The sequence below is a fragment of the Dromiciops gliroides genome, chromosome 3, assembly GCF_019393635.1.
Source record: "Dromiciops gliroides isolate mDroGli1 chromosome 3, mDroGli1.pri, whole genome shotgun sequence".
In the NCBI taxonomy this organism is placed as follows: domain Eukaryota; kingdom Metazoa; phylum Chordata; class Mammalia; order Microbiotheria; family Microbiotheriidae; genus Dromiciops; species Dromiciops gliroides.
In genome coordinates, this window is record NC_057863.1 from 430,174,169 (window position 1) to 430,199,040 (window position 24,872).

At 35.6% G+C, this 24,872-nt stretch overlaps 1 protein-coding gene and 1 pseudogene across 1 annotated transcript in view; one reads left to right on the top strand and one right to left on the bottom strand.

Annotated features, from left to right (window-relative positions):
- The window catches only part of ITGA4 (integrin subunit alpha 4), a 98,431-nt gene that overhangs the window by 27,595 nt on the left and 45,964 nt on the right, over positions 1-24,872 (bottom strand). The window contains exons 11-16 of the mRNA XM_043996722.1: positions 23,305-23,399; positions 17,885-17,975; positions 16,461-16,506; positions 15,908-16,062; positions 12,524-12,678; positions 1,179-1,328 (exon numbers count right to left, since the gene is read on the bottom strand). Coding sequence (XP_043852657.1) covers positions 1,179-1,328; positions 12,524-12,678; positions 15,908-16,062; positions 16,461-16,506; positions 17,885-17,975; positions 23,305-23,399 — 692 coding nt within the window. The remainder of the gene's footprint in view (positions 1-1,178; positions 1,329-12,523; positions 12,679-15,907; positions 16,063-16,460; positions 16,507-17,884; positions 17,976-23,304; positions 23,400-24,872) is intronic.
- LOC122750070 lies at positions 1,485-1,888 on the top strand (annotated as a pseudogene).

Genomic DNA, 24,872 nt, shown 5'->3' on the forward strand with positions numbered 1-24,872 from the left:
AGGGGATTACCATGAAGGAAAGTTGGGTTTGTTTGTTTGTTTTTAATTCAAGTCAATATTATTAAGTATTTACCACTGGGCTGGACAACAAGGATTCAAATTAAAAACAAAAATTACCCCTGTCACTCAAGGAATTTAATCTTTACTGCTATAGAAAAGATTTTCTTCTGAGTTATTAACCTTTCCTTGTCACCTTGTTTCAATGACTTTAAATATGAAAGTGTACATCAGTAAGTTGAATTTGTAGACAGCCAAGTCTCATATTCAAATCTCTCCTCACATATGTGGGCAAGTCACTTAACTTCTCTGGACCTCAGTTTCCTTTTATTGAAAAATGTAGTTGTTGAATTTTGTGACCTCTAAAGTGCTTCCCAGCTCTAAAATAACCAATAATGTTTTTGTGGCATCAGCAGCTAGGGATAGAATGGGCTTAAGCCCCGAAAGTCCCTCAAATTCTATGATTCTGTGTGCCATGACAAATGTTTCAGTTAATACCATTATTCAGCCCAAATTTATTTAGCTGACTGTATCTTTCTGCAGTTGAAGAATAAAGGATTAAATGAAATGATTACAACCAATAAATACATGGTTCATGGTACAGGAAAAAATATATAGTATGAATTAGGGTAAGCAATGAGTACAGGGAGCTTGACATAAGACTCGTTTTAAAAAGCAGTTTGTACAGAGATGTAGATGGGAAGCACAAAATGAAATTGAAAAATAGGAATTACTGAGTAACAGAACCATATGACTACATAAAGTGAATGAGCCCAACAAGGGATCTGTTAACCCAGAGCTGATTATGCTCCTAGGTATATTGTGTGCATGAGCTTAAGGTATTTTGTGTAAGCAAATAATTCTAACACATAAAAGGTGTCACTTTGTTTTTACATTTTCTTCATAAGAAAGAGTAATTAGAAAACACATATCCATGTGTTTAATGTATTTTTTAAAAAATTGACTCAATATCATAAATGAGCATAAAAAAGAGGAAAAGAAAATTTAAAGCGCTGCCTGCAAGAATCTTTTTTTTTGTAAGAATAGCATCAGTAAAGAAGGCAAGAAATGAATTTTAAAGGAAGAGCTCATATAAAAGAATTTCTCATTATTTTATGTTACATGAAATTTCTGAAAGTAATTCTTTACTAAAAAATGAAAATAAAGGAAAATATTCCAACCTTTTCTTTAATTATGTCTTTTTCCTTCCTTTGCTGAAGAATTGGTTGAAGTGGTGAAAATTCATCAGTGCTGTTTTGACTGATCACATGATGCCCAAGGTGATAAGCTGCTTCAACATGAATTGGAGTAAGGATATCCCTTACATCTTTCTAAGAAAATTGGAAATTTTATTAATTATTCACTCAATAAACACATACAAACATACCAGAAAACTCAAACCATAAGAACTTTTTTTATTTTATACAAAAGCTAAATAATAGAATACAGGGAACCATTCAGGTTCTGCTGCTGGGTGAGGATCCAGAATGAGTGACAAGCTGATTTGGGAGCATATTATTTTTGTGCAACATTACTACCAGTTACTTGATAACAACAGCAATATATATATATAATATACATAATATTATTATAATTCATATGTGTATGTGTATACATATAAACACATACGCATATACATACTATACACACACACATCTTGCTTTTCATGAGAAAGGCAGAAATTCCAAAGCAAAGAAGCCATCATGGAGAAATTGTCTAGCCTGGCACAGGAACCACTAGCCCACCCCTGATGGCTGTATACTCAATATAAGAACCATCATGGGATTCCTATTCCTTTTTAAAATTTCAAATGTTTCTATTAAAGAATGCCAATAATGCTTGAATGTGAACCAAGAACATGTTTAGGATAGTGCTGCACTGCTTTGGCTGAGCCCCTCTTCTCCCGGTGCCAACAATGTTTCCTTCTCTCCCTCTTCCTAATATTATTCGTACTTCCTCTGTTCCCAAACCCCTCAAAACACTCCAAATATCATATACATGTATGCAAGGTCATGGTGGCTGGACACAATGGTGGTGGTGGCATCACTATTTGAGTATGTTATGCGTGATATTTATAAGTTAGACTAGCTTCATCTGACAGGAAAAGTTTGTATTATATAATCAATACTTTAGAAAGGCCAGGTGATGCAAAAAGGCTGTCTTGTTTTGTTTTGTTTTAAGGCTGTCTCTTTTAATGTACTGATGAGTTGCTCTAGTAACCCAAAGAATTAAAGGAGAAAGTAGCAGCTGGGTGTGCAGTCTAGATATTGATTTGTTCAGATGTTCCAATGTCTCAAAAAAACTATGAAAATTTTCTTAACAAAAGGGGTATTATGCTATTCATATATAATTTCCCACTCCATAGTTGAGATTTTTATAAAAGAGGAAATACCGGGGCAGCTAGGTGGCACAGTGGATAAAGCACATCCAGATTCAAGAGGACCTGAGTTCAAATCCAGCCTCAAACACTTGACACTTACTAGCTGTGTGACCCTGGGCTTAACCCTAATTGCCTTAAATGTCCAGGGCTATCTCCAGTTTTCCTGATATATATTTTGCCACTGGTCGCAGATGGCTCTGGAGAAGAGAGTGAAGTTGGTGACCTTGCACAGCCCTTCCTCTCTTAAATCCAATTCAGTGTAAGTCATGATGTTATGATCCTCTTCAAGAATAAAGGACAAACAATGACAACAAAAGCTCTTTCCATTGTACTATGCCATTTAGAGAGGAGTGTCTGTGGTACTGTAGAGAATTTGAATTTGAGGCAGTAAAGAACAGAGTTTTATTCATAAGCATACCAATGTGATTTTATTGATTTTAGAGAAAATTAAGTGGCTCTTTTATAGCCACTGTTACCTATGAGCCTGAATTATTTTAATGGGTGGATGCATTATCCCCTGATTTTAAAATATCCAAAATTCTTAACTGAGAAATGACATTAATGTCTGGTCTTACTCTATGCCTTGGTGGATTCATTTTGGCTCAACACCTCCCTTAAAATTAATGAGACTTTGTCCAGGCATCAAGAAGATAATCAAGTTATGCATTCTTTTTCTCTCAAAAGGACTGAATTAATATGGTCTATTCCAAGTTTGAGTCAAAAGGGATTTCCTTATAGATGGTGAGTCTTCTGGATGTTTCTGATGCTCATGTTTGAGGATTGGCATTTTGATAAATGCATCAAGCCCTAGAATGCTGCAGAGACTCCTAGATAGCATCCATGTTTAAACACTCAAAAATATTTTGTCTACCTATCAATACTGGAAAAATAAAATGGATAAAGAGTTCCAGTTATCTGGGCCATGATAGCCACTTAGAGGATAAACAAATATATACGTATGTGTGTACATCTGTACTTATGTATTGGAGAGACATTGAGAATTGTGCCAGAAATTAACAGAAAAAAGATAACTTACTGGATTGCCTTTGGCAAATTGGAAAGTATTTTATTTATACCAAACATCTCATTAAAATGAAAACATTTTTTGTTTATCTCAATATCGTACTGGTAGTGTATGGTTCTGAGTTGTAGAACACCACAGACTCTTAAGAACTCAAAATGAGTATCACCCAAAGGACAAGGGTGAGTTCAAATAAGCTACATCATATTAAATTTCAAGGGAGATGTTGAACCAAAATGAATCTAACAAAGCCTGGAGTAAGACTAAATATTTTAAAGGAGGAGGTGCACCCACAGAAAGTATTACATCAATTTATAATTGCAATAAATGAATGAATTAATGATAGATAAATAAACAAATGAATGAATGAATAAAAGAAATTACAACAGAGATCCAGAGGAAAGGATGCCATCAAAGAATCATATGAGTGACAAAGAAGATGAGTTGGTCACATGCTAGCAGCAAAAGATGATTTATAGATTGCCTTAATACTGCACAGATATCCTCATTATGTCATGAAAAAGCAAGTGAAAGCATCAATACTCTGAGTGGGCCTGCTGTTGTGAAATTATAAGAGGCCAAAGACAAGAATCATGGGTTGTCATCTGGAGGGAATACCCACATTGATGACTTCAAAGATCCATATGAATATTGAGTACTTGAATTTCTAATTAAGTAATTTGGGTGGATGATTTCAATTAAATTAAATTACCAATTTAATTAGATGATTTAATATATAGACCCATGGATCATAAGTCTAAAACCCAACTATGAGGATCCCTAAATATTATGAATCACAACCCAAGTTAAAAATCCAAATGATCCCAAAGCATGGAAGGGGAAGTTTATAAATTAATAAAGACATACATCTATAGCTAGGTTCAATAGGAGCTTGGTAGGCATTATGCAATCTTCTTAATTCTTTGCTCTAGAATTGTTACTATATTATGATAATTAGCATTATTACTATTGTTACTATGTGTTTATAGAACTGCTCACAGACTCGGCTTTATTTATTATAATTGCAATTTAAATATAAGTGCCTATTTTGACCCTTTACTTTTTTTTTTGTTTTGTTTTGTTTTTTGGTTTTTGGTTTTGGTTGGGCAATGGGGGTTAAGTGATTTGCCCAGGGTCACACAGCTAGTAAGTGTCAAGTGTCTGAGGCCGGATTTGAACTCAGGTACTCCTGAATCCAGGGCCGGTGCTTTATCCACTGTGCTATCTAGCCGCCCCCTGACCCTTTACTTTTAAGATACATTTTTTAATCAAGAGAGAACTTTAGGTTTCTAATTTTTAAAATGTATGTAATAATAAAAAAGAGGGCAGTTCAATAAAGTCCACATGGAACATTAAAGAAAATAGGCTCAGGGGCTTTCTATAGAACTGCACTTACTGAAAATGTAATTGGGGTTAACACATTTATATTAGATGAACTCTTCAGAGAAATGACATAAATTCATGGCATTATACTAGGATATAAACTTCTCACAGATTACTGTTAGTAGGCCAGGTTTTCATCTATCTAGCCATCTAGCCATCTAGCCATCCATCCATCCATCCATCCATCCATCCATCCATCCATCCATCCATCCATCCATCCATCCATCGATCAATAGAAGATCAGAATTTGTCCTAATGTTAGTAAGTCAACAAAAATTATTAAATGCCTACTATGTGTCAGGCACTGGGAAAAGCAATGAGGATTCAAAGAAAGGCAAAAGATAGTCCCTGATCTCAAGGAACTCGCATTCTAATGGGGAGACAATATAAAAACAACTATATACACACAGAGATACTTATAGAATAAAATAATTGGAGATAATTATCATAAAATAATTGGAGATGATGTTAGGGATTATTCCTTTCAGAAGGAAATGCAGAAAGTATGACTGCTAAGAATTCCTTACATTGTTGTTTTCTCTATTAGAATGTGAGCTCCGTGAAGAAAGGGACTAGTTATTTTGCCTTTCTTTATTTCCCCAGCTCTTGGCACACTGCCTTAGGTTGGGAGTTGGGGGGGGGGGATCTAGATTTACATTTTAATCAGTACAAGGAACTGTTCTCCTAGTATGGAAAATGCCTCCACAGATGGAGATGGCAATTCATCTACATCTGTAATTCATAGGCTTAGAAAGTTGCCACGAAGGTTAAGTGATGTGCTCAAAGTTACTCATCCAGTATACATCTCGGACAGCTCTTTAACCCAGGTCATTCTGACCCCAACGCTGATTTTGTCTAAAGCCCTATCTCACACTGCCAGTCAATCAGCTTGAAGATCAGTAAAACTTATTACACAGAATCCATTTCTCCAACTTTATATTATGTTAAATAAAGTTTTCTTCCTCTTGCCTTATTATACTTAGTAAAGTGAACATGTGTTCATTACAACTTTTACTAGCCACCAAAAAAAAAAGGTAGAGAAGTCAGATTTCCTTAAAACAAAGAATTCTGGTTGACAGTTTATATGGCTAGGGAGAGGAATAGATCTATGACTTTATAGATACAGGGAACTTTTCCTACCTACTCATGCAGGTTGATACCTTCTTTCTTTCTTAGAATCTTAAACAGCTGTCTACATCACAGAGGTTAAGATCCCAAATCCAATATGTATCTGGGCAGGACTTGATACCAGTTCTCTTGGCTCTGAGGCCAGCTCTCTATCTACTGTGCCACATTGCCTCTCTTATATAGTTTATAAAGAGGAAGGGGATTGGTGGGGTGGGGATGGGGGGAGAGAAAGGAGAGCCAAGATAGTGCTACCATGAATTCTGATAGAAAGCCAGGTGATAATGTAAGCATAAGATATGATTTATTCTATTAATTATATAGTATCTGGAAGTATAAATCAAAGAACTGAGAGAAGGGGTTTTTGTTTTTACATTTCTATATTATATATATATATACATTTATACACATATATATACATACATATATATATATATATATATACAGTAAGCTGATTTTGTTAAGCCACTCAGCAAGTGATAATTTCAACACGAAACCTTTACTAAACAAGAATGCTGCAAATCAAGGTCCAAATCCCAAGTTATCTACTTGTGAAAATGGAACAGCTTGAAGCACTGAATTTTACAATAGCAAACTTGATTAAATTATTCCCCAGGTGTGGGAGATAGACAGCCACTGATTGTCCCTCTACGTGTCCATTGCTTTAATTCTTTTCAACTAGCTTGCTTTGACCGAATCACATGTGATCTAATTCATACTAATTTTCCACAAGGTCTTCTCTGCATCTGCTGTATATTACTTCCATTATCCTAATTAGCTATTAATTATTCTTTTCTTACAATATAGAAAAATGTGCATGCACTCTTGCAGGGACTTTACTTGACAGACAGTCACACTTACTTAACTTTAACAGTTCTATGTAAGGAATGAAGCTTCAGTACCAAAACATGTCTTCGGATTACTAATTAAGATTTTGGAGAAAAAACAAGTCGAGTTGCTGGGATGACATATGTATTAAAAGTAATGAAGGGGGCGGCTAGGTGGCACAGTGGATAAAGCACTGGCCCTAGATTCAGGAGTACCTGAGTTCAAATCCGGCCTCAGACACTTGACACTTACTAGCTGTGTGACCCTGGGCAAGTCACTTAACCCCCATTGCCCCGCAAAAATAAAATAAAATAAAATAAAAGTAATGAAAATGCTATGCTACTTTTTTATGGACAATGATCTAAGATGATACACAACATAGCCATGGCAATTGGCACAGATCAAACAAAAATGACAAAGTTCTAATTCTTTCTGTTATTTTTCTATTGTGTTTGCATGGAAGTTTGCATTTTCAGGGAATCCTGAGGGCTTGGTTGTAGACAAGTGTTCTCTTAATTTGGTCAAGTGGGGAGCTACAGAGGAGGGGTTGATTATAGGTCTGGTATCTGAATTCCTATGTATTCTTTTAGTACTGTAGAAGTGAGATTTTAATGGTACTATAAGGTTTTCTGAAGTATTGCCTTATCTCATTTGCTTTTCACAACGACCATGACAGGAAGTCTTCACCTGCTTGGGGTAGACATCCCCCCTAACTCACCACCAGAGTTGAGGCCTGCCAATTACCCTCAGATGGTTAAGCCCATCTGCTGAGATAGTGTGGCCACTGCAGATGCTGCAGTTTCTTGGAGCCATAGGTGAGAGTTGATTGCCAGGCAGATACCAAAGGTGGATTAGTGGTCCTGAAAAGGACTCAGCTATCCCACAGGAGGTGCTGGTCCCCCTGAACATCTCATACACCCAGGTAAGTAGTACAGATGAGATATGAACTAAGATCTTTTCACTCCAGATCTAGTGCTTTTCCCTCTACCATACCCCCCTTTTAAACCACAGAAAGTTAAATAAGTGATTGCAATTAATGTGAGGGGTGGGACACGAACTCAGGTCTTCCTTACTCCAAGCCTATCACTCTACATACCACTGTACACTTTTCAATAAAAACAAAGATGAAGAATGATGACTGATATACCTCAATGTGAGTATTTTCATAGAAACTGAGTAATATCCATTATCACTTAAAGTTAGAAGGCTATTTAATCATTCATTCATTATTCATGGACTACTTATAGTAGGTAAGGCTGTGTGCTAGGTCACATAAGGGATACAATAAAGTAAAAGGCTGTGGAAATTTAAATTGTCCAGCCTACAATAAGAGACTGAGGCAGACCTTGATCCAATGGCACTTTGTTAAATAGTCCGTGGTCCCCTCTAATGAAGTGGACCCCAGATCTTCCTCACAATCTGAGATGCTCCTGCCTTCCAGGGCCTTATCTTTATAAGGTTTGACACCAGATTTGATACCTGGATATTCTAAAGATGCTATACAAAGTACAGAGTCTGATCGAATGATAGATTTTGCTTCATGGGCCAAAAATGATGTATCGGCTAGAAATGGTATGCCAGGGGAGGAGGAATGTCTTGGGTTGGCCAAAGCATGGGGCATCTCCACTGACTAAGAAGTCATTAGATGGTCACTTGCTCATGTTGGACAAGAGAGAGTGGCCTGGAGGTACAAAAATAAATTGGAGAACTTTCCATGTAATTGAGTTACCTCCACCACACTGGACTTGATCGCCATGACAAGGAAAAACAGGGTTGGAGGGCCTCTAGTGAGCTTCCTATAATTAAGCAAATGAACTTACAATTTGCAGCTCACAGCTCTGGGGCTTCATATACAGAACTTATGATCATTATCCCTATGGAATCATATCAAATTGATTAATACTGACTGGAATAGATTAAGGGTTCCAATGAATTATTTCTCATAGGCCATAGTCTCTGCCTTTACTGAGCTTGCCATTTAGTTTGGAAAGAAAAATGTATGCATGGAAATATTATCAACATTACAGGATAATCTAGGATAAGTGACTGAGATAAGGTCCAGCTAATAAGTATAACTGGTGTTAAGTAAGGTGGATAGACAATCAAGCTTTTGCCCAAAGGCATTTCAATAAAATATGTTCAAGGATTTAATATAGAAATTTTCAAAAATATAGCTACAAATGTGTTGGTTTCTACTATTGTGTGGGAAGAGCATTATTATTATTGGCATATTCCATGTTTATAATGATTTGTAATATGAATATTTTTAAAAACGATATACTTTATGTAAAAGGAATCAGATCCGATGGTTAAGTAACACAAGTGGATTTTCAAACATTTGGTGGGCAATGAAAAATTGCACTGAGGTGAAAAGACATTGATGAAATGAATTTAACATAGAACAACCACTATGTGCTAACTATATTGAGGATAATGATGAGCTCGACGGAGTTCATACTGACTCATGAAAGCCAATTATTAAATTTTCACTGTGAGCACTTACTTCTCAGAAATGGGCAAACAGTACAAATCAGGACTTGATTTGTTGTTTTGTTTATTGTGCAGACCTAAGAAAATGGTTAATAAAATGTTAACAATGCAGATAAAGCTTTAAAATGTTTCATGTATGCATTTTTTAAAAACCTGGAAAGCTGGTAGTTAAGCATTTACCAGTTCATCCCTGTGTTAACCTTCCCAGAATTAGAAAAGGCATAAACATATTGATCACAATGACATATAAGATGTCCCTCATGTGACTAATTTTGTGGCTCTGAGTCTATACTGGGGAGGTTCTCTAACATTCTTATAACAAATGTTAATTAGTTACCTACTTAAAATCTAAAAGGGAATAGAAGACATATAAACTAAAGAATTAGCTATAGAACAAAGCTTGTACTGGATAGACAATGACACCAACAGAAGTAATGAGGATATGAAATTAGCCTATGCTGCTATTTCAGGAGAAATATATAAACATATATTAAGTACATTAGTCTAGTTTGTTCTTTAAAAATTCAAGAGAAGCTAATGGTGAAGATTTTCTTCCTTAGGGGGCAGCTAGGTGGCACAGTGGATAAAGCACAGGCCCTGGATTCAGGAGGACCTGAGTTCAAATCCGGCCTCAGACACTTGAAACTTACTAGCTGTGTGACCCTGGGCAAGTCACTTAATCCTCATTGCCCTGCAATTGCCCTCGACTTTCTTCCTTATATACATTTTCTATATTCTAACATAAGTTGCTTAATAAGGGTATATGTATGCAACTGAAATGAGTATACCCTGAAGCAGCTAGATTTGAGAGATCTATAGACTAACAGGATAAGACCAATAAAATCTTATTTTCAGGAGTTCATGTGCCTGTAGGAAATAAGGGGAGGGGGAGAGACAGCTGCTCCTATTCAAGAAATAAGAAGCCATGCTCTTCTGATTACAATGGATTTGATTAAGTAGCAGGTAGATAAATTGGTAGGCATACCTGGTCCAAAGAACCTCCAATATCCCCAGCAGAAATTCTACTGGAAAGAATGGAAATGAATTTCTCCAGTACAGAAAATAGCCTGGACAAGTGTTTGTGAATATTTTGCGCTTCCATCAGAATTTGCAATGAAATTTTACTCATCAAAATTCTCAGGTAGCTTTCCACTGTGAAGAGTTATACAAACAGTTCCAAATACTATAACCAATTAACAAAGCAATCTTCTGATTTACCAAAATTAAACTGGGCTGTGAAATGATTTCATAAAATGGGAAATCTAAGGTGCAACTGACTCTGTCTTATGAAACTTTTAGGATTCAGTGAAGGAATATGCCAGGGGAGAAAGTGCTTTCAAAGACTGTGACAACACTAACTGATGAGCATTCCAGACTCATGGGGGAAATTCTCCTTATGTCAAAATATCATCTACAGCATACAAATATTCCAGTAGCCCTAACATCTGGAGCTTTAAAATTAATAATCCCACTAATTTCAAGGCAACTCACTGTCTATGACCTTAAAACTCCAAATGTTTTATAGTCCTTAACAAATTGGTAAAATCTAATCTTCTTTATATAACTTATAATAGAGATGAAAGTTTTGAATCTACAGGAAATTGCAGCTTTCATTCTAAAATGAAAAATGAAGACAGAATTCACTTCTTTCCTTTGCATTTCAGAAATTTTAAAAGGCCAATGACATTTTCAAAACATACATTCAGTGATTCAAAGGAGAGAATAAAATGAGTCCAGTCCACTTGGTTTTAATTAGGAAACAAAAGAAAGCAATTTATGAGATTCTAATCTCCTTGTACATTACAGGAAAGATGTGGGGGAGGGAGTATTCAGTAGAATACTGTGGTCACCAAAGTTAGCCATTTTCTCTACTCCTGGATAAGACACAACTCAGAACATATGCTAGGGATACAAGTATATGTCTGAAGACAGATGAGTATTGATAGATCGTTGATGATCTCAACTAGAGACGATTTCTAAAGTACATGTACAAATTGTAAGAATCTTTCTCCATCTTTCTTCAATAGCATGACCGGTACAAGGATGTGGAGAAAAACTTTTTTCAGTGTTCTTTTTGTTCACTAATTTAACCCAGCGTCTTCCTAAAAGGGCACATTGGACCTTTCCTTTAGTTTTGTTGCTTGCTTGTTTTTGTTTCTATTTTTTTAAACTCTGATATTTGTCACTAAAACTGATTAAAGCTCTGAAAAAACTGTGGCTATGAAGGATTAAAAATAGGACCTACTTAATCCCCACCATACAAGTGATTGTTAGGTTAATGTCATCCTATGCCTTTGGAGCTCAACCATCCAATAGCTTTGTACTTGTACTAGAATAAAAACCATTAAGGGAAATAACATGGAGATTACTGCTCTTAGCATTTAATAGTATATTGGATTCTTTGCATTTGTTTGCATTTGCTTAGAATAAGTATTTTAGAGAAAATTAAGTTCTAAGCTGAGGCTAGTATTTGAAATCCTAGAAAGGGCTTTTGGGGACAGTTTAACTTCTCTGTGTGTGTTAGTGACAAGAGATAATGTGACAATAGATATATCATTCTCTAATGGAAAAAAAACTGTTGATACTTTCTATTCTGATATTTGACTAATGTAAAAACAAACATGATTAGTAGGTTAGGGATAATGGCTTAAATGTTTTTAAAGTGTCACAGACTCTGCTGTGGCAGTGGCAAGCACTGGCTACAACTGTTTGAAAACCAACTAATATCAATGATAATGCCAGCACAAGGTCAAAGAAACAACTCCAGGATAGCCCTACTGGCTACCGCTTCACCAGAGGTCCAAAGAAACAAATACAAAAATTGAGAAGGATTGGCTCAGTTGGGATATTTCCGAATTCAGCTGAGTCAAGGACTCTGTATACCTTCAGGCAAGGTTATGAATAAGAAAAGTGAAATTACAAACAGGAAGAGTTCTAAGGGACTGCCGTCCCATGTAATGATGTTCACACGGATGAGCAATACAGTAAAACCTGATTCACGTAGACTAGAGTTATAGAACCTGACATTTGTACAGTCTTCACGGATTATGAAGCACTTTACCATATATTACTCCACTGAATAATGTATGTGAAACAAAAGGGACAGAAAGATGGGCTTGGGCTATCTCTTGCGTACATAATATATACCTATATCATGCATGTGATACAGTTTCACTTTTGTAGCCTACAGGAAAAGAGCAATTTCACCAGATCACATCCTACAAAATAGATATGATTTTGATGAGGTATAACTGGGATTATATTTCGCAGTATTAGTAATAGAAAATAGGTCATATTACCCGCATAAATGCCTGATGCGTCTTGCAGTTTTCTTTAATATTGGATACTTTGATGCTTCCTGAAATCATGTCAGATGTTCCATTAGAAGAAAAGTAAAATCTTGAAGGGGTCTCAGTCTTTCTGCCCACATCCAGGCTCATATTATAAAGCAAAACTGCAACATTAAGGAAAGGATAACCATAAGCATGAATTGTACAAAAGTAAAACTAAGGAATTTGTATACTTTATTATTGTTGACAATAATGCTGTTTAATCTTGTGCAAGATCAGGGCTTCTTAAACTTTTTCCACTTGCTACTCCTTTGTGCCTGAGAAATTTCTACACTACCTCAGGTATATAGGTACATAAAATAGGTATATATAACTTTTTTCTGTTGCCAAATTTTTTACAACTCCCACATTCAGTTACTCAACCCCATATGGAGTTGAAACACAGTTTAAGAAGCTTTGCACTAGATGTTATATAAATATCTTATGTTCTTCATCAAATGGACTTTTGAAAACCCTTCAAAGATTTAAGAAAAAATAGTCAAAATACACACTCAAAATTATTTACATAAAATTAAAGGGGATATTTTTTCATTAAAAATTATAACTGATTAGAAATTATGTTAAGCAAAATATAGTAGATATCCATTTGCTGATGAAAGTGCATTCAACTAATTCTAAGAAGAAATCTTATATTAACACCAAAAAATGTCAGCTAAAATTTAAAGAAATAAAATACATTTGATTGATTTTTACGATCATTATAGATACAGCTATCATTAAATGAGATTGATGATAAAATGAGAGAATATTTGCAGTGCTTAGCACAGTATCTGGCTTGGAGTAAGCACTATATAAATATTTATTTCTTTCCCTTCCCTAACATAAAGAAGGTCAGAACAACAACAATAGCAACACCACCACCACCAAATACAAACAAAAAACCCTTAGTCAAAATTAAGTTGTAATGAGATAGTGCAAGAATGATTCTAATATTTCTGACATAACCACCTCCTTGCTAGATCAGACACAATTCTGATAGTTTCTAGAGACATCTGAATTCAGTACTTCTTGCTAGAGTTGTCCTGACAGGAACATGGATGAACTTCAATAAGGGAGGCAGGGAAGGAAGGAAGGAAGGAAGGAAGGAAGGAAGGAAGGAAGGAAGGAAGGAAGGAAGGAAGGAAGGAAGGAAGGAAGGAAGGAAGGAAGGAAGGAAGGGGAGGAGAGGGGAGGAAGGGAGGAGAGACATTCGCTAATTGCCTATTATGTGTCAATCACTGTGCTAAGTACTTCATCCAAATCTTAGTTCAGTGGAAGATTTTGTGGGTAAATAAGACTGAACCAATTCATTTAATGTAAAACTGTAGCAGGCAAGGTGGGAATGAAGTAAAGGGAACACACCACTTCCAGTAAAACACAAAAAGTGCTAGTTTTATTCATTAAATCTTCCTCATGTATTGTCTCCTCTTGAGCCCTCCTTGGGCAAGTGAAAAAAGATGTACCTATAGCAATGCAGGGGATATATATATATATATATATATATATACATATATATATATATATATATATGAGATATCTAGGTTGCATTTAGGACCACTTTTGTATTGATAGTAAAAGCAGAGTACAAAGGAAAGAAAGAGAACTCTCATAAAGGGAAAAAAATAAAATATGGTCATCTAGGATCTAATGTACAATGAACTAGCTTTTATGTATTGCTATGTCATTCACTCTGGGACCACCCATCCCCTCTAAACGGCAATTCTGACTACAGCCTGATGAGGAATCTGTTCTCTGTTTGCCTCAGTTTCCTCAGCTGTAAAAATGAATTATAATACTAGCACCTACCTGTGAAAATTAAATGAGTTAATACTTACAAAATACTTAGTACAGTGCTCAACACATAGTAGGCAATTAACAAATGTTTCCCTCCTCCCTTCCTTCCCTCTTTCCCTCCTTTCTTCCTTCCTCCCTTCCTTATTGAAGTTCATCCATGTTCCTGTCAAGACAACTCTAGCAAGTACTAAATCCAAATATCTCTAGACAACTACCATCATTGCATCTGGGGGGGGGGGCCGCGGATGTCAGAAATATTAGGATCATTCTTGCCATATCTCATTACAATTTAATTTTGACTAAGGGTATTTGTGTGTGTGTGTGTGTGTGTGTGTGTGTGTGTGGTGGCTGTTATTGTTGGTACTGTTGTTGTTCTGACTTTCTTTATGTTAGGGAAGGGAAAGAAATATGTATTTATATAGTGCTTACTCCAAGCCAGGTACTGTGCTAAGCACTTTGCAAATATTCTCTCACTTCATCATCAATCTCATTTATTGATAGCTGTATCTACAATGATAGCAGGTAATCACTGAGCAATCAGTCAATGTTGGTGGCTCCTGGTTCTGGATTTGCCACAAACTTGCTGTGTGACTTTAGGTCAATCATTTCAGTTCTCTGGATCTCATTTTGCTCCACTCTAAAGTAGAGAGGTTGAACTGTGTAACTTCTAGTGTTTCTTTTTGCTCTCACATACTATATATAATCTATAATTTAAGCTACTCCTTGGGCTGGAATGGTAACCTTTGATTTTTACTGTCAACTTTTAATAACTTATGTGTGAACTAATTATTTGTATCAACACAGGCTGACACATGCACACATTGCTGCTTCTCTCATGTCTTCTCAAATAATTCAAACTATTTTGAATATTGGCCTATATGTAAAATAATTAGGAACATAAATAATCAGATTTTATGTATAAATATTAAATTATTAACTATGAAACTCATTTCAAAGTCAAATAGAAATGATTTTTGGATTATCCATCATTTTGGATTATTCACCCCAGTGCACTCCTAGTACTTGGACATATAATTGAGAATTGGCTATTTAGAATGTAACTGGCCCCACTCCCAGATGCTGGTTTGTTGTTATAATAAATCATTAAGAAGCAGGCTGCTCTTTATTTAAATTAGTTTTGTTCTGAACTTATATCCCATCAAAGCTTCAATGATAAAAACAAGTTGGCTCATATAAAAACACTTTGCTCCCATCAACCTATCTTGAAAAATAAGCTTATTGCTATGCCACTTAAATACTTGCTAAATAGTGTTGGTCATGATGTATCAAGAATCATTTCAGAGAAGATACTTCATGACATATTTATTATTCCTTATCTGTGTCTTCTTCCTCAGCCTTCCCTATCCTTGTGAAGCAAATGGGTAATAAGGATGATGTGCCTTAAGTGGGTCCCAAGGAGAAGATTCCTCTTACAAAGATATTATAGAATAACCAACTTTAAGAGTATTCGGGAAATCTATTTTTAATTGAAAGAAGCCACCAAAGCTCATTTATAATAGGCTGCCATATTTTGTACTAAATACATAAAGGCAGACTTACCAATATAGCCTGGGACCTCTCGGCCTCTATATGAAAAGCAGAGGGTCAGGTTCATGCACACAGAGGGTTGTCCATTTTCAATACAGTCAAACTTAGTTCGGTTCACTGATTGAGGATGTTTTAAAGAAGCCTCAACAATCACTACTGGTCTTGTCCTACAAAGGAAATAAGGTGAATAATTTTAATTACAGAATAATTTATCCTTAAGAGATCTACTAATGCCTATATCTTTAAAAAGGGTAGCAATCATAATTTCAAGGAGTTATTTCATCAATATCTGTATATATGTATTTATATGTGCAGCAAACAGCTTCATGCACTGAACCTAAGTTAACACTTCACTTGAAAATTCATTGTAATATTTTAATTCTACTTGGAGACACTTATTTCAGTATACAAATCTGGTGAAAAATCTTCAATGTCAATGAATAAAGTTCAGAATGCCATAAAGATCATTATGAGGTCACAATCACCTTGCTGATTTTGAAAATTGTCTCTCATTATTTACAATTAAGTCCAATTGTCTTTAAGCACTGAAATGTATCAGCCTCACCTCAGCACCACAGCAGAATCAGACCCAAAGGCACCAACTGCTACATCTGGAAGGGGGAAAAATCGACACAGATTGATGATCACCATTAGTCAAAAGGAACTACTTCTCAGGCATAGATGCTGTATAGCATAGTCACCTTTTTATTGTATCAAAACATCACTAAAAATAATTAATTAGATGTGATATGCTAACAGCTCAGAATACATCTATCATTGTGTTTTTCTTAAATCAGCTCATTTAGAATGACCCACATTCTTATCTTGTTAAGGATCTGTAATACAGAGAAGAGCTCGTTAAAACTGAATTGGTATTCAACCACAAGGATAGAAGCTTCCACACAGGAATTCTCTCTTCTCTTCCTTCCTGGTCTCTTCTCATTAACATGGAACAACTTGTTTATCTGTACAATATCTGTTTGTTTGTTTTTTTAGTTCTTTCAAAACCTTTATCCAAAGGACCACAGATTATAGATTTAAACTGGAATAGTCCTTAGAAATCATCTAGTCTAATCCTATCATTTAATAGTTGAGGAAACTGAGGCCCAGAAAAGTCAGGTGACTTTCCTAAGGTTATTGGTGGTATTCAGTTGTTTTAGGTGTGTTTGACTCATTGTAATCAAATTTCGGGTTTTCTTAGCAGAGATCCTAGAGTGCTTTGCCATTTCCTTCTTCAGTTCATTTTGCAGATGAGGAAACTGAGGCAAATAGGGTTAAGTGACTTGCCCAGGGTCACACAGCTATTAATTGTCTGAGGCCGGATTTGAACTCATGCAGATAAGTCTTCCTTGATTTGAAGCCCAGTGCTCTATCCACTGCACACAGACATAGTACCAGGATATGAAGGATCTTAGAACCAGAAGGCACCTTGGAAATTACCTAGTCCCATTCCCACATTTTGTCTTTTGGATAAGGAAAGTAAGGCTTAAAGTTCAGTGACTTGCCTAAAAGGAGAAAAGGAGTAAGAGGGAACCAGAGTGAAACCCAGGTCAACTAATTAGAAACCAATCCTCTTTCCACTGCACTGAGATAGGGAAGATAATCAAGTTGAGGAGGGAGCTAGGCTTCCCCCAGAGATGCTCAGTTATTTTAGAGAATTGTTTGTTTGTTTGTTTGTTGTGGGGCAATGAGGGTTAAGTGATTTGACCAGGGTCTCACAGCTAGTAAGTGTCAAGTGTCTGAGGCTGAATTTGAACTCAGGTCTTCCTGAATCCAGGGCCGGTGCTTTATCCACTGTGCCACCTAGCTTCCCCCAATGCTCAATTATTTTAAAGAAAGCACTTGGCCCATTCTCTGAATGCAATCCAAATTTGTAAGTGGGTAAAATCTTGACTAGAGATTTTCCTGATGAGTCTTGTATCATTTTGTGACAAAATACCTCCTACCGACTGTCTCACTTACATTTATGAAACAAATATTTTCATTCACCTGAATATCCATTATGATCTGCATCAATGCCTCCAGATATTGATTGTCCAAACATGCTTAAGGATTGGCTGATCTGAAGTCCTTGGATTCTCTGTAAAAACAGATGAACTGCATGGGAAGATGTTTTGGAAACCATCATTTCCGAAAGGAAATAATGAATTAATTCTGACACTGAGATGTCCTCTTTCCATGGTATATGAGATCTAGGAATTTGGGAATAGCTTATGACAAAGAATGAATATTCATAATATTCATTAAAAACTGCTTTTGAAAACTGGAAAATAATTTTTGAAACAAGTATCTCTGATAAAGGCCTCATTTCTCAAATATATAGAGAACTGAGTCAAATTTATAAAAATACAAGTTATATAGCAATTGATAAGTGGTCAAATGATATGAACAGGAAGTTTTCAGACAAAGAAATCAAAGCTATCTATAGCCATATGAGAAAATACTCTAGATCACTATTTATTAGAGAAATGCTAATTAAGAAAACTTGAGGTATCACCTCACACCTATCAGAGTGGCAAATATAACAAAAAAGGAAAATATTAGATGTTGGAGGGGATGTGGGAAAATAGGGATGGTAATCTACTCTTGGTGAAATTGTGAATGGATCCAACCATTCTGGAGAGCAATTTGGAATTATACCCAAAGGACTATCAAGCTGTATAGACTCTTTGATGCAACGTACCACTGCTAGGTTTATATCCCAAAGATCTATTTGTACAAAAATATTCATAGCAGATCTTTTTGTGGTGGCTAAGAATTGGAAATCAAAGGAATGACCATAAATTGAAGAATGGCTAAATAGTCTGTGGTATATGATTGTGATCGAATATTATTGTGGTATAAGAAATGACAACAGGAATATTTCATAAAGCCATGGAAAGACTTATATGAACTGCTGCATAGTGAAGTGGGCAGAACCAGGAGAACATTGTACACAGTGATAGTAATGTTGTTTGATGAAAAAACTGTGAATGACAACTCTTCCCAGTTATACAATGATCCAAGACATTTCCAAAGCACTAATGATAAAGAATACTACCCACCTCCAAAGAAAGAACTGATATTGATTGAACAGACTGCAGCATGCTATTTTTCACTTTGGTTTTTTCTTTTATCCAAATTTTCTTATACAACATGACTTACATGGTAATATTTTTCATAGTAGCACATGTATATATCTGATTGTTTGCCCCCTCAGGGAGGGGAAAGGGGAAGGAGGGAAGGAAGGATAGAATTTGGAATTCAAACCATTAAATAAAAATGTTTATTATTATTAAAATTGTTTTTAAAATGTTAACAAAAACACAGTTAAAAAAATTACTTTCTCCCCAAAATGTGAAAAAGGGCAGTTTTAAAGTGCAGGACTTTTAAAAAAAATTTCTGCATTAGTCATGTTATGAGAGAAGAATCAGAGCAAAAAGGAAAAACCTCAAAAAAAGAAAAACAACAACAACAAAAACCAATAGAAATAGTATGGTTAAATCTGCATCTATATTCCACAGTTCTTTTTTTTCCTGGATCTGGAGAGAATTTTCCATCATGAGTGCTTTAGAACTATCTTGCACCACTGTATTGCTAAGAAGAATCAAGTCTATCACAGTTGATCAACACATAATATTGTTGATACTGTATACAATGTTCTACTGGTTCTGCTCATCTCACTCATCATCAGTTCATGCAAGTCCTTCCAGGTTTCTTTGAAATCTGCCTGCTCATCGTTTCTTACAGCACAATAGTATTCCATTACATTCATATATCACAACTTGTTCAGCCATTCCCCAATTGATGGGCAACCCCTCAATTTCCAATTCCTTGCCACCACAAAAAGAGCAGCTATAAATGTTTTTGTACATGTGGCTCTTTTCCCCTTTTTATGATCTCTTTGGTATATAGAACTAACAGTGGTACCACTGGGTCAAAGGGTATGAACAGTCCCATAGCCCTTTGGGCATAGTTCCAAACTGCTCTCCAGAATAGTTGAATCAGTTCACAGCTCTACCAACAATGCATTAGTGTTCCAATTTTTCCACAGCTTCTCCAACATTGATTATTTTCCTTTTTTTGTCATATTAGCCAATGTGATTGGTGTCAGGTGGTACCTCAGAGTTGTTTTAATTTGCATTCTCTAATCAATAGTGATTTAGAGTATTTTTTCATATGGCAATAGATAGTTTTGATTTCTTCATCAGAAAAAACTGCCTGTTCATATACTTTTGATGATTAATCAATTGGGGAATAACTTAGATTCTTATAAATTTGATTTACTTATGGATATCATTTAGAAAAGAGGCCTTTATCAGAACTACTGGCTATAAAAATTGTTTCCCAGTTTTCTGACTCCCTTCTAAATTTGGATGCAGTGCTTCTGTTTGTCCAAATCCTTTTTAATTCGATGTAATGAAAATCATCCAAGGGTATAGCATTCAAATTCTTAGAGGAGAAGTTAAATGAGTTACAAGAGGAAATAAGACAGCAAAACTCTACTAGTGTGAGATCTGAATCTTCCCCTCTCAGAATTAGATAAATCTAGCCACAAAATAAATAAGAAGTCAAAGAAGTGAATAGAATGTTAGAAAATTTAGATACAATAGATGTCTGGAGGAAATTGAATTGGGATAGAAAGGAATATACCTTTTTTTCTCAGCAGTACATTGCACATATTCAAAAACTGACCATGTATTAGGACACAAAAACCTCATAGTCAAATGTGCAAAGGCAGACATAGTAAATGCATCCTTCTCAGATCATGATGCAATAAAAATTACATGTAATAAAGAGCCATGGAAAGGTAGACTGAAAATTAATTGGGTCAAACAACAAATTATAGAAACATTGTAATTATTGTAAAAGGTTTTTTGCACCTCTTCATATGATGTAATTCACTCCATTCCACCTCCCCTTTCCTCTTCTTCCCATAAAGTACTTTTTTACCCCTTAATTTTCTTTATATCATCACATCAAAGACAATTTATATTTATACCCTCTGTGTATAATCCTTCTGTCTGCCCAAATACACACACATATATGTATATATATACAGTTCTCAAGAGTTATAAGTATTATTTTCCCACATAAGAACGTAAAAGTAAAAAGGGGGTAAAATAGAATGGAGGGAAATAGTCAGTAATAATAACTGTGAATGTGAATGGGATGGACTCTGCCATAAAATGGAGGCAAATATCAGAGTGGATTAAAAATCAGAATCCTACAATATACTGTTTGCAAGAAACACATTTGAAGCAGAGAGATACACACAGAATAAAGATAAAAGGTTGGAGCAGAATATATTATGCTTCAGCTGAAATAAGATGTAGTTTTCTTCCTTATCTCTTTTAATTAGATCCATTTTTGCCTTTGCTTTGTCTGAGATAAGGATTGCTACCCCTGTTTTTTTTTACTTCAGCTGAAGCATAAAGGGGAAGGAAATTAATGAAAGAAAAAAATGCACAGGAAGGTGGGCAAGCTGTACCAAATCTGAGGTTTTACTATAAAGTGGCAATCATCAAAACTATTGGTACTGGCTAAGAAATAGAGTGGAGGATCAATGGAATAGTTTAGGCACAGGAGACACAGTAGCAAATTACTTTAGTAATGTACTGTTCAATAAACCCAAAGACTCCAGCTTCTGGGATAGGAACTCAGTATTTGAGAAAAATTGATGGGAAAACTCGAAGATAGTATGGCAGAAACTAGGCATAGACCAACATCTTACACCTTATACTAAAATAAGGTCAAAATGGGTACATGATTTAGACATAAAAGGTGATACCATAGGTAAATTAGGAGAGGAAGGAATAGTTTACCTCTCAGACCTTTGGAAAGGAGAATAGTTTATGACCAAACAAGAAATAGATAATATTATGAAATGCAAAATGGATGATTTGGGGCTACATTAAATTAAAAAGCTTTTTGTACAAACAGAAGCAATGCATCCAAAATTAGAAGGGAGACAGAAAACTGCGAAACAATTTTTATAGCCAGTACTTCTGATAAAGGCCTCATTCCTAAACTATATCAAGAACTAAATCAAATTTATAAGAATCCAAGTCATTCCCCAATTGATAAATGGTGAAAGGACATGAATAGGAAGTTTTCTGATGAAGAAATCAAAGCTATCTATTGTCATATGAAAAAAATCCTCTAAATCACTATTGATTAGAGAAATGCAAATTAAAACAACTCTGAGGTACCACCTGGCACCTATCAGATTGGCTAATATGACAAAAAAGGAAAATATTAAATGTTTGAGAAGCTTTGGAAAAATTGGAACACTAATGCATTGTTGGTGGAGCTGTGAACTGATTCAACCATTCTGGAGAGCAGTTTGGAACTATTATGCCCAAAGGGGTATGGGACTGTTCATACCTTTTGATCTACTGGTACCACTGCTAGGTCTATATACCAAAGAGATCATATAGATGAGGAAAATGAGGTACATAGGGTTAAGTGACTTGCCCAGCTAGTAAATATCTTGAGGCTGGATTTGAACTCTGGTCTTCCTGTATGCAGGGCTGGCATTCTAACCACTGAGCCAGCCAGCTGTCATGGTTTTTCTATGAGGAAACACAATTAATTAAGCCTCAAGAGAAACTGCAATCAAGGGTCCATTTTTAAAACTGTGTTGATATAAGTGATTCAAAATCAAATAAAATGTAAATTCCTTGATGGCAAGGATGGTTTCATTTTTTTAAATTTCTAGAACCCACAGTAGCAAAGCAGCTGGCACATAGTAAGCACTTAATAGATGTTTGTTGATTGATCCATAGGCAGTACAAATGTTGAATTTCTATCATTATTGCAACAAAATAGTGGTTCACTTTATGTCAGTTTTACAAATTAACACCAAATAAGTCAGCACATGACAAGAATGTTAATGCTTTAAGAAGCCTAAGAAATTATCTCTTCCAATAATTTTCTTATTTAACAGATGAGGCCTGGAAAGCTAAAGTGACTTTGCTTGAGGATCCGGAGACAGTTCTGAAGCCTAGCTCTTCTGACTCAATTTCATAGCTCTTTCCATAAAGTAATTCATTCTCTAATTTTCTCTCTCCCTCCCCCCTCTCCCTCTTTCCTCTTTTTATTTACTTTCTTCTCTCCTCCCCATACCTCCTTTTTTCCTCCCCTTCCTTCCTTTCCCTTCTCTTCTCTCTCTCTTCCTTTGTCCTCCCCATTCTTCCTTTGTTTTCTCTTCTCTCTCTCTCCCTCTCTCTGTCTCTCTGTGCCTCTCTCCATCCTGTCCTCTCCTCTCCCCTACCCTTTCCCCTCCTCTGTCTCCTTCCCTCCTCTCCTCTTCTCTCCTTCACACACCCTCCACACCCACTTTTTTCTCTCTCTCACAAGCCTATTAATAGTAATCATTTAAAGAAAGCTTTTCTTGCCAACGTCCTTGGAAAAAGCAAAATACTCACTTGTGAAAAGGATGGTGATATCCCATCTATTCTGCCATTGTAAATATAAATAGCTCCACGTAAATCATCTTCTTGAGGAGCTCCAATGGCAACATCTACAGAAGCAGTAAGAAAAACAAATATTATTAGGAAAAATAGCAGTAAAAATAACCCTGTACTTGTGAAGTACTAGTCTTTAGTTATGCTAATTTTTATGACATTTTAATTTAAACTGAAAAATGAATTAACATTCACTCAGGCAAACACACACCAAATGCCAATGTGGTTTAATAATAACTTCCATTCACACAGACTACCAAAGTTTACAAAATACTTTTCATACCTTATCTCATTTGATCCTAGCAAACATCCTGTGAGCTGGATGTCATTATACATTTTACATTATCTCCATTTTACAGATGAGGAAACTGAGGCTCAGAAAGGCTGACTTGCCCAGTCACATAGCTAATAAGTATCTAAGCCAATACCCAAAACCCAGTATTCCTAATTCCAATTCTATCCACTGTGCCATCCTGCCTTTCCTAAGAAAAAAAAAGAAAAAAAAAGGAAAGATTTAAAATCTATAAAATCTATCCTAAAAGATTACATTTCTTGAATCACTTAGGTAGGTAAAATGTAAACAATAGAAAAGAGAATTTTTGCCATATAAATATTCAAATGGGTTACCATAACTGAGAAATGTTTTACCAAGTGGCCCAAATAATGGTAATAGGCTGGTGTTTATCAATGGTGCTAATTGAACCACTAGAGAATTATGGAAGGGATTGGATAAGAACTGCCCAGGATCAGCTATAGATTGGTGATGATCCCCCCTTACTACGGGGAGGACACACATGGATGAAATAACTCACAGTCTAGTGAAACATAAAAATATTCAAAAATAAATTATGCATGTAGAGAGAGAACAAGGTTTTCCATGGACAAGAATATAAAGCAAAACCACAGGTTTCCTTGTTGTAGATATAGGTGAATCATGGTTTGGGAAGATAGAGGGCAATGACTTCTTCACTTAGTTTTTGTTCTTCCATAGCTTCATTTGTATACTAAGACATAGGGATATTGGAATTGCAGTGGACCTCATAGTCTTAGAATCTACAAAATCCAGAAGGGCTCTTTTTGGAGAGGGAGAAAGGGTTACTTATTTGGGAGCACAAGATCCCCATAAAAGATTTAACAGAATTTACGATTAATTTCTGTCAAGGTAGAAATCTGTCTATAACTACACTTTAAATCAACACCAAACACAAGCATTCCAAAAAAAAAAATCTGGACAATATTATAGGGGGTTGCTCTGGCTGGCTTGTATTGGCAACCTTTAATGAGGTAATTGCAGTGGTGCAAAGTCTCAAATAGAGACTAACAAATAATTAGTGTATTTTTGTCAGGGAGTGGCTTTCCCATCACTACAATTTAGAAATAGGAGCCAAGAGCAGATAAGAGATGAAGCTCAGTAGTTCAGAGCAGAGAAAAGCTTAGTTATCATAACACTTGGTAGAAATGCCCAGTGTTTTGAAACAATATGATTAGTAGAGACAGGATATCCCACAGAAATGATGTACCTAGTAGAG